This window comes from Actinia tenebrosa, unplaced genomic scaffold (genome assembly GCF_029948245.1).
Source record: "Actinia tenebrosa isolate PJP-AT-01 unplaced genomic scaffold, QUT_ActTen_1.0 PGA_scaffold7__59_contigs__length_16204524, whole genome shotgun sequence".
NCBI lineage: Eukaryota > Metazoa > Cnidaria > Anthozoa > Actiniaria > Actiniidae > Actinia > Actinia tenebrosa.
This window is the reverse complement of record NW_028292584.1, coordinates 2831607-2842415: the sequence shown is the minus strand read 5'-3', so window position 1 is coordinate 2842415 and position 10809 is coordinate 2831607. Positions and strand designations below refer to the sequence as shown.

Below are 10809 nucleotides of genomic sequence, written 5' to 3'. Positions count from 1 at the left end.
AACGCATGCTGGTACTCCTCATCCTTTATACCGGACTCGTTTAGGGTGCTGTAGAAGCGATCTTTGGGTGGTAGGGACTCTTTGAATCGATCCCAGGAATCCATGTATTCATATGGGTAGACTCCTTTCCTTTCCGCACCATATTGACTGGAAATGGGAAAGTTGGTGTTATACTTTACGAGGTTTGCTAAGGAGTCCGCCATAAACTGCTGCGAATCTAAGAACTTTAGCTTACCCACAGTTACGGACATGTAGCGCTCTTTGTTGTTAGGTATGCATTTGACGTCGGAGCCGTCTGTTCCTTGTAGTAGCAAATGGGAGTCGTAACCGCGGAGGTTGTGAAAGAACACCGGAATCTCCATGTCTGGATTTACTTTGAAGTTTATATTGCATTTCCAATGAGCCGCTCCTCTGTATTTACCCGTGATGTGGCAGTGATCCCTAACCTTATCCACATAGAAATCCTCAACAAATGCTTTGTGGCAGTGAATGCAGTGCGTGGAGGGCTTTCCCGGCTTCTCACCTTTCTTAGCATACTTCCCGCATTTAAAATGAGCTTCTCCTAGATACTTTCCATCTTCATCCCACGCTTTCTTGGCTCGTCTTCCAAACTGAAGAAGCGTATGTTGACAAATGTGGCATTTTTTTGCCTTGTTAAAAGCCTCCTGGTTCTCTTTGGTAAATTCCATCTTCTTTGGACGTCTTAATTGTTCTCTAATCTCCCCCTCCTCTTCTCGCAATGCTTCTAGAAACTCATTAGCTGCGTTCTTACCTCGGTAAATCACAGGAGGGTTTGCTTTACCGTCTGATCTGACTACTATGTAACCAAAGGAGCAGATCTCGTGTAATCCTACCTTATTCGTGGCGCCACGTTTCTGCTCTTCCTTAGTTATCAACGCTTCGAAGTCTGCATATATCACGTAAGGCACTTGCATCTGCTTTTGATGGTCTGCGTATGAAAGCTCTTTGTTGGTGGGCATCTGGATCCGTTGCGCCACTTCTTCGACTCCGCGGCAGATCTCATCGTGTTTCTTTAGGGTATTTAAGGATGTAAATGACAGCAAGCAGCAGTCGCAGAAGTACTTTTTGCCTTTGTGCTTAGTATGTCTGTAGAATAGTCTGCTAATGTGTTTAACCCATGAGTAGTGTCCGCCGTGGTAGAATAAATGTACGCGCTCTCCTTTACTTTTTGACAGAACTAACGGTACTATCGTCTGCTCTCTGACTCCGTAAACGTTAATTGCTAAATCGTTTATTTCCTCAAATATGGGGATGTCTATCAACTGCATGGGAAATTCCACACCATCCCACTCTAAATCATCTGTGGGATACTTACTTGTCCTACAGGGATCCTTCTCTGCTGGATACAGTGCAGACCTGATTGCCCACATAAAGCATCGATTGTCATCATTCTTCACGTTTACAATAGCCTTCTTCCTTTCTACCCACGTTGGTAGCGGTACGTAACTCCCCCCTCGTATGGGTACGTACCTGGCTATACTTATCTCTATTCCTTCAACCTCCTCTACTGTCCAACCCGATCCTTCTTTCGTGTAGTTAGACAGCGACTCCATTATTGCTTCTAAGGCTTCACTGAGTGACCTATCCAGATTCGTGGATTCTAATATCACTAACGACTTTGATCGCAACATTGCTGTCGTCATTACCTCGTCTTTTGACAAACTTACTTCTACCATTATGCTCGCTTTCAGGGCTCCTAATTCTTCTATACCTTTTCGGAGAGTCCTTTTAACCTTCCTTTCTGACTGACGCCAAAACTGTCTAACGTCAATCTCACCGTTACCGGGTATTGACACTGTGCTGAAGTTGCTTTGGGATTCCATCTATATAATAGGAAATATTTTATACCTAATACCAAGCACTTTTTAGGTCGTCGTAGTCGTACTCACAGTCCTGACAATGCCAAAACAATTTAACCTTAGTCTCAAACTTCTTACCACATCCACAATCATAACTGCTCATACACTTCGTCTTCATTTTCAAATGCTTTTTCAAATCCGCTTCTTTCTTAAAAGTTCTCTTACATTCTTCGCACTCCATATATAGACTAACATATTTGCGCTGTTGCCCCCAACCACACTTGGAGTGGGTTGTTTCCGTAGGTGGATTTTTGACACGGGTCTTACCCGTGTTGAGATTGCGCTGGAACCCCCATTCCCTATACTACTAAGGGTGTCAGATTAATTTTAATAAGTTGTAAAACTTTTTTTTCCGCTTCCTGTCTCTTTTGCTTTTCTTTCGACAGGGCACTCGCAAACTCCATTCTTCGAGCATACCTGGTGTTAAAGCCCGCCAAACCAATTCTGTTCTCATAGCCTTTGTAGGCACTACTTTGACGGTGGCGTATGGTGTCCATCAGCTCTCGCTCTTGTCTTGCGCATGTGGTACACGTGAAAGGATGGTCGCCATACGACAGTGCATAACCTTCGCATGGAGGTTGAATGCTCTTGATCCCTCCTTCTATATCAATGCTTTTTCCATGCACAGTTATTTTTCGGTATAGGGGTATGAAAAGAGATCGTGAAGAATTATTGGCTTTGTCTACTATGTCAGCTGCATCAAGGGGATGCTTCTTTTTCCAACCATTATAACTGGAGCAGTCCTCATGTCCTATCACTGATTTATAGCATTGCAATACACCGTTAGATTTCATTTCCTTCAAAAGAGATAGGACTGTTGTGCGGCGAATCTGCTTGTCGTTTAAGAAATGTTTAACGACCTCTGGGTCCCACAAGTAGCAACATTGAACTTTTTGCATTTTTTGAGATCCAGAGGTCCCTTCCCGTTTAAAGAAGGTGTAAAGAAGCTCGTGATTTTGGGATTGACTTCTGTTTTCATTCTTTTTGGTGCATCATCGTTTAGGATTGCATCTTGATCATCTTCACTTTCTAAGAACTGGAGGGCGTCTTGGTGATACTTGGAATAAAAATGCTGTTTTGTTTGAACAACACCAGAAAATTCGAGTTTTGCGCTGCCTTCAAGTATGCTCTGTGTGTTCACCGTCTTTGATCTAATAACATGGCGGCTTTTGTGATTTTCCAGTGCCCATTTCTGATGAGGAATGCAGAGTTCGCACCTTATTGTGCTTTTACCTCTGTATGTGAACTGTGGGAAGAGTTCACCGCTTGTTGCGATTGGTAAAGTGGTCTTTTTCGAAAGGCTTCCGACTTTGAAAGGTGGAAATGCAGCAACTAGGAACGATCTCATTCGCGCATCGTTCGAAGAAGAAATAGGCCCAGCATATTGATAGCCATAGGTATTCTTGGCAAAAAAAGAAGAGAGATACTCCATTAATGTCTTTGGCTTTCCTGGAAGATTTGCAGAACGCATCTTCTGAATCTTTTTGTGGTGAAATGTAAAGAAGTCTTCACTTGAAGAAGATGTCAGAGAATCGTCAAATAGAAGTTCGCCATTTGACGAGTCTTCAATTTTACCATTTTCCGAATCTGAAGACACCTCATAAGACGACATTTCTACGTCGGTTTCTTCTTTTTCTTGTTCTAATTCTGAGTAAAAACTTTCTGATTCTGAAGAATCTTCTTCTTCATCTTCTTCTTCATCTTGCTCATTTTCTGAGTTACTTTCACTCTCAATCTCAGAAGCGCTTTTAAAGAAGTTCTCAGGTGGGATGTCTGGCGTACTTGGGTTTGACTGCTCTTCCGGGAGTAACTGGTTGGAATACGCGCCTTGGCTTTTCTCGATATCCAAAGGGTCAGAAGAGATCACAGGTGGAATGTCTGGCATACTTGGGTTTGACTGCTCTTCCGGGAGTAACTGGTTAGAATACGCGCCTTGGCTTTTCTCGATATCCAAGGGGTCAGAAGAGATCACAGGTGGAATGTCGTAAATGGGCTGTTGGTGTTTTTGTGTGAACTGCTCTTCTGAAAATTCTTCTCCTTTTTTTTCGATGCCTCTGAAGCCCACTTTCTTTCCTTTGCGAGTAACTGGTAACACTCGACCTATGAAACACGTCTGCGATAAAACGTTTCCAAGCATCGAAAAAAACTTTTGCCTGTCTAAGAGTGCCATTGCGCTTGACTGATATTTGCACCAAATATCATCTTTACTTATAAAGGAGTCCAGGAAGCCAATATTGAATGTCGTTGAAAACCACGAACGCAAGTGTTCCTCGGGCTTTAAACATAAGGATATGATGCGTCAGTTTTGTAATGGGTTTCTTGAAAAAATGCATATGCACTGAGAACGATTAGTCGAAAATGCGGTACCTTGACATTCTGATCGATAGTAGGACATTCCATTACTTGTGAGCTTCCTTCGCCGCACTATACACAAAAACAAACAGTCAGCAATCATGACGTATTAATTGGAAAGTTTCTGATCGAGGCAAATTCGTATACATTTTTGAATATGATGTATAAAAACAACGGAAATTTGCCGTTTCCTTATATAACAAAAGATGATACTCCAGATTCAAAAGCTAATTAATTATCATGCTATTTTCGTTCTGAATTGCAAGAACGTTCCTAAAACAACAAAACATTACTATACCTTTGTCAATCGTTTTCCGCACTATTTTGTCGGGATGGAGTTCGTAATTCTTGAGCCTTCAGGTGCATACGAGCTTAAGTATCCAGCAGTTTGATGTTCATGAAAGTGAGAAAACATGGAATGCGTTATTCTCAAATAAGTAAAGAGAGAAGAAAAAGAAGACAAAAATTAATATTGTATGAGATTGCTAAAAAATGAGTCGGCTGCAAGCTTAACTATAAGCATATAATATTAGAAGAAAGCTTAAGTCCCCTAATGTTTATAGTGAGAAGGCAAAGACACGGTCATAGGTATGAGCCAGTGTTTTGTAAACCACTTATAAACATCACGCCAACTGATAATATTAGAAGAAAGCTCAAGTCCCCTAATGTTTATAGTGAGAAGGCAAAGACACGGTCATAGGTATGAGCCAGTGTTTTGTAAACCACTTATAAACATCACGCCATCTGATAATATTAGAAGAATGCTTAAGTCCCCAAATGTTTATAGTGAGAAGGCAAAGACACGGTCATAGGTATGAGCCAGTGTTTTGTAAACCACTTATAAACATCACGCCATCTGATAATATTAGAAGAAAGCCTAAGTCCCCTAATGTTTATAGTGAGAAGGCAAAGACACGGTCATAGGTATGAGCCAGTGTTTTATAAACCACTTATAAACATCACGCCAACTGATAATATTAGAAGAAAGCTTAAGTCCCCTAATGTTTATAGTGAGAAGGCAAAGACACGGTCATAGGTATGAGCCAGTGTTTTGTAAACCACTTATAAACATCACGCCATCTGATAATATTAGAAGAAAGCTTAAGTCCCCAAATGTTTATAGTGAGAAGGCAAAGACACGGTCATAGGTATGAGCCAGTGTTTTGTAAACCACTTATAAACATCACGCCATCTGATAATATTAGAAGAAAGCTCAAGTCCCCTAATGTTTATAGTGAGAAGGCAAAGACACGGTCATAGGTATGAGCCAGTGTTTTGTAAACCACTTATAAACATCACGCCATCTGATAATATTAGAAGAATGCTCAAGTCCCCTAATGTTTATAGTGAGAAGGCAAAGACACGGTCATAGGTATGAGCCAGTGTTTTGTAAACCACTTATAAACAACACGCCATCTGATAATATAAGAAGAATGCTTAAGTCCCCTAATGTTTATAGTGAGAAGGCAAAGACACGGTCATAGGTATGAGCCAGTGTTTTGTAAACCACTTATAAACATCACGCCATCTGATAATATTAGAAGAAAGCTCAAGTCCCCTAATGTTTATAGTGAGAAGGCAAAGACACGGTCATAGGTATGAGCCAGTGTTTTGTAAACCACTTATAAACATCACGCCATCTGATAATATTAGAAGAAGGTCCTTAGAAGAAAGCTAAAGTCCCCTAATGTTTAGAGTGAGAATGCAAAGAAACGGTCGATGTCTTTTCAGATTTATTCAATTGAGGTCGGTTTAACCGTCCCCGTAGAAGAGCTCTACTCAAAATGATGAAATAGTAAGTATGTTAATGAAAGTACAGAGAATAGTTGAGCTTTTGAATCTAAAAAATGTCCTTATATTGTATCAAGGTCAGTGAATAACAGACTTGTGAACCTTTTAACTAAGGATCGGCTTTTATGTCAGCAGAAAAGAAGGTTTTGCCTGAGCAAAATCCCCCCTCCTCCCAAATTTCTTTAATTTATCCTGGAATTCCTGGATCCTTGGAATGAACTAAGTGGTTTGAAGTTATGAGCTGCTTTACTCTGCTCTTGCACGAGATCACATATAAGTGTTTTATTCAAAGCCTTTACTTAATACAACTGACGGGCAGAACCCGGGAGGCAGAATTGTGACGCATTAGGTAATGGGACTCCATGCTGGCACGGCCTCGTCCAATTTCGGCAGTCCTCGGAATTTTTCTCGTTCAATTAGCCAATTCGGAGTTGAGCAGGGGATTGGGTACTAATCAAAGAAATATTTATCTAATTACGAAGCGAACCCTATCACATGAAAGGCAACCAAAAGGAATTAGCAAATTTACCAATTTTTAAAACGTTTGGATAAATACTAGCTGAACATTATTTTTTCAAAATTTTATCAAATTAACAGAAAATGTATGGTTTTGCGGGACGACGGTCAAAATCCCCATACATTCTTTGTTAATTGCAAGACCTCTCATAAATTGGGTATTTTTCCAAATGGTCTGTAATTTGGAATCTATACTAAAGTTGGTAAGATCGAGATATGATTAGTTTTTCGTTTGGCTCAATAAGACAGAAATTACAGCCCACTTGATAACTTCAAAATGGCCAATTATTTCTTAATTGGACAGCATGGAGTCCTATTACATATACTAATTAGGTGGGGGGGAAAACGTGGCCTTTCATAATGAGAACAAAATCTATTGATGCAAAACACTTCTCGTGTTCAAGGCGCAGAAGTTATTATGGGGCGGCGAGAGACCGGTTCAGCATTTAGTAGCAAAATCTCAAGCAACTGATAAGGAAATTTGGCTGCCTTTGTGATTTGGATTTCCGTTTTGTTTTAAGATAATTGTTGGAGTGAAAGCACTGGCCAAGCTAAATTAGTTTAATTATTTCGAATGGATTTTTTTTTTTACTCTATATTCATGCGTGTTCTAGATGACTAGGAAAACTTATTGTTTCACAGTTCTGGGCCAGTCATAACTATATGTATCAATGATCGAATTCTGTAATCTCAGATGACTTTTCTAATCTTATCAGTGATCAGCAGCCTTGGATATTGTTTGTGCCGGACTGCGGGTTACTGACTTTGTCTTATTTTCAAAATTTCATCATCTCTAAAGTTATCCAAATGTAAAAATATAAACGTGTTATAATGTCCTCGTAAGGCCAGAGACTCGATTTCCCTCTTGTAGAGTAAAAAAATATCGTCTAAACCTTCTCTTAATTTAACACAAAAACGGCCGTCGCCGTGTGGTGCATACTTGTGTGGCCATGAGTTGAATGACAACTAGGCTTATAACCCAATTAACTCGCCAGTTTATACGAATCGATTCATCATTTTGAGGAAGATACTGGTACGTTTTGGTTCAGAAAATGGAACCCAAGAAAAGTCTTTATTTTCAAGAAAAAGATGGCGCACCGATGGGTGAGCGCGTTAGAGCAGTGGGAATGGTGTTCTATGGGAACAAAGATTTAAAAGTCGGAGAGGTTTATAGATTAAAGAGACAACGAGATAATCCAAAAGACATATGCTGTCTTGAAATCATAGACAAGTTTGGTAGACCGAAAGCAGTTATCAACAGGAATACAGCAGTAGTGTTGTCCCCTTTGTTAGATAGTGGAAAATTGGAGAATGCAGAATGGTAAGTGCAATGCAGTTTTTCTTGCATCGTTTTCAAGTTACAAGTAAATAAAATGAACTTTTTTTACTTTTTGATTACATATAGTATGATACTCGAAGAAGCCAAATGGAGTAGAGGTGACCGAGGCAGGCCAGCGAGGGCCCACAAGATAAAGGTCATGGCGGTTATTACACAATCTTCCAATATTGAAAACTTTCTTGATAAAATCCAAAACACTTATCAACGGCTGGAGGAGTGAACCGCCGTAACTAAAAATATCTCACTTAAGCAGCATATGCACTGTTTAAATTTTCTCTTGTTGAGTTTGTGTTTTTGACAAATAAATAAATTTCAGTTGTTATTAATACTTGTGTTCTCCAGTTGTGAGTTGTTTCCAAATTTAAGCATCTGATTTTTGAGAAATTTTCATCATTTTTTTATGGCAATAGACGTACCATAAACAACTTCAGTATATCCTGACGCTTTGAAAGATCCTATACAATTATTAGCATATTGTAAAAGCACCCCCTACATGGAATGTTCGTTGCGCAAATCACCTTTATCAACAGGGAAGGTCTGGACGAATAGATAAGGTCGAAATGTCATCATATCATGTGCGCCAAAAATGAAGAACGTGATTCAAGTTTTGACGTGAATTCTTTGCCAACATTTCTATTATTTTTTTCATTGTGTTTATTTATTACGATTATACACCCAAAATAACGGCATAGTGTAAAACAAGGACTGGACTCTTGGACCCTTTGACCCTGGACTCTTGGACTATTTGTTGGACCTACTATTGAACCATCATATTTCTTGCCACTATTAGAAAACATAGTCAGTGGTCTTTGCATTTTCTATAGGGTGTACGATTTTTATTTTGTTGCCTAATGGCCGCTTTCAAGTAATTTCTCAATAAATGAAACATGTTAAAAAGGTACTGACTGCTATTGAATGCAAAATAATTCGTCTTTAAAGGAAAAACAACTTGTTTTTCTTTTCTCTTAAGAAAAGAATTTTTTGTTTTACTCTATTGGTTTCGCTTTTCACTTTACTTAAAAAAGTAAAGGCAATGCTATTGGAGATACAATGAAATAAACCTTCGTCAATGCTCAGAGTCAGCTAGATCGGGATGATTGCCTTATAGATAAGATAACATTTTAAAATACAAATAAGCATAAGAAATATATGTTTGCTAGAATCAAAGTAGTGATCATTAAAAATATGCAGCCCGGCATCTATATACAAATAACGCCTTTTCGGCAACTTGCTTTGCATCTTATCAGCATTTAGCTTGGAGAAACCGGACATCTAGTCATTACAGAAGGGGTTCTTTTCTGACAGCATCATTGATGTCTCAGTTAATTATACTTTTATGGGTGTACATTTACATCGCCAAAAACATCCCTCTCGAACAAACCCTAAATTAGAATAAAAAAAGAACGGAAATTTGAAGCTATAGCGAGAGTTACACCACAGTGCTACACTGCTGTGTGTTAGGGGTTGGAGAGGCTAACAGTCGTAACGCCCTTTCAGTGAAAGTCAAATCTTCAGTATCGACACACATGCGAGGTATTCAAAGCGATCAATTTGTCCAAGGAGGTGCTCCACAAATAAATGAAATACTAAGCCATGCTCAAAATGCAGCAAGCCAGAAAACTATATAACGAATATGCAACTATACATAGGAGATATTTTCGGTAAAGATTCAAAGTGGTAAAACGTACCTTCTCGTATTCCATGAACAACTGAGGAGAAGACCACTTTTTTCTTTGTCATTCATACATGCTGGCGTTATACCTAGAGAAGGGGAGATTCCAAATTTGCCCTGATAACTAACCTTAAAGTTAATTTATCGTCGCGATCAAAAATGAATCCACACGCGATATTCAAAGGGTGTTTTTTAGAAAAAATAGTAACTCAGTTGTGGCTTGGATGCCTCAGTTACTTGCAAATTATTGGGATTACTTGTTTTGCCGATTAAATCTTCTTACGTACTGACTAGCAGTAGTATAAATACGGAATAGTATAATAGACTAACTCTAACTTTAAAAGGTTTTTTCATAAATTGTCAGTCGGGTTTTTTTCTACTTACCAGAAAAGCGGCGTTAATTATATCGACTGCATCTTGTTCCACCTATACCGAGAAATCATAAAAAAATTTAGTCGCGGCTTGTCCAGCAACCAAATCACAATTTCGCAAATTGAATCTACATCTATTCATAGTGAAAGATACTTACGTGTTAAGAAGCAAAAGTACTTGATCAAAAATACCACTAGATAATAATAAGTTTTGTTCTTTGCTGTGTGAGACGTTCGCAAACGGACCCAGATACTGGCTATATAAATGGCCTCGTTTCCCTTCTTGCTTCGTTAGCCTCTTCCGCAGTCCCTTGCTCGGCCGCTGCACTCTCCGCACTTATTCACCCACGTGCTATTATGAAAGAGGAGAAGCTTTCGAGGCAAATTTCCCAGGTATCTTTTCACACTTTGGTATATGTTGAACCAGCCAGCGAAAATTTACATAATGCATAAACTTCCAAGCTAGGAAAAAGGCTAAACACTCATTTAGGCAGCCAGTATCAAGTAAATGTGTCTTTTTGCCAGCAAATACTTACAATGTATCAGATTCTCCCAGCTAGCAAAAAATCACATGCGGAGCGGATATTTTGCAGAGCGGCTCCGGCGGGTGCTCTTGATTAAAGCGGAAAATGACAAATACCGTGTATTTTTGTATGATTTCTTTTATGTATTTCTACGGTATTCAACAATCGACCCTAGTCTTTTAATTCTTTTTGCCCTGCACTCACTGGCACTCACCAATGCCCCTGACTTTTATTCCATTTGCTTTACTTTCCATTCCTTTACATCCTCCAGTTTTCTTCTCTTTTCCTCGTTTCTCAATCATATTTCCTCATTCCATCTTTCCTGTACACATATATTTATCCTTCCATCCTTTAGCTTCCCACC

The 10809-nt window shown here is 39.3% G+C and overlaps 2 protein-coding genes across 3 annotated transcripts; one reads left to right on the top strand and one right to left on the bottom strand.

Moving 5' to 3' along the window:
- Positions 1-2171: 2171 nt before the first annotated feature.
- Positions 2172-10486, bottom strand: LOC116306069 (uncharacterized). 2 transcript variants are annotated; one of them, XM_089040156.1, is made up of 6 exons: positions 10080-10486; positions 9935-9976; positions 9567-9639; positions 4531-4603; positions 4248-4304; positions 2172-4155 (listed from the first exon to the last, which is right to left on the bottom strand). In XM_089040156.1, the coding sequence occupies exons 5-6, from the start codon at positions 4278-4280 to the stop codon at positions 2722-2724; spliced, it is 1467 nt and encodes a 488-aa protein (XP_088896282.1). In that variant the 5' UTR covers positions 4281-4304; positions 4531-4603; positions 9567-9639; positions 9935-9976; positions 10080-10486; the 3' UTR covers positions 2172-2721. The 2 variants fall into 2 exon arrangements, with proteins under 2 accessions (XP_088896282.1, XP_088896281.1); XM_089040155.1 differs by lacking the exons at positions 9567-9639; positions 9935-9976; positions 10080-10486 and having other exon boundaries at positions 4531-5761.
- LOC148905350 (uncharacterized) lies at positions 7355-8195 on the top strand. The gene is made up of 2 exons (XM_089040157.1): positions 7355-7860; positions 7945-8195. The coding sequence occupies exons 1-2, from the start codon at positions 7592-7594 to the stop codon at positions 8096-8098; spliced, it is 423 nt and encodes a 140-aa protein (XP_088896283.1). The 5' UTR covers positions 7355-7591; the 3' UTR covers positions 8099-8195.
- Positions 10487-10809: the final 323 nt, after the last annotated feature.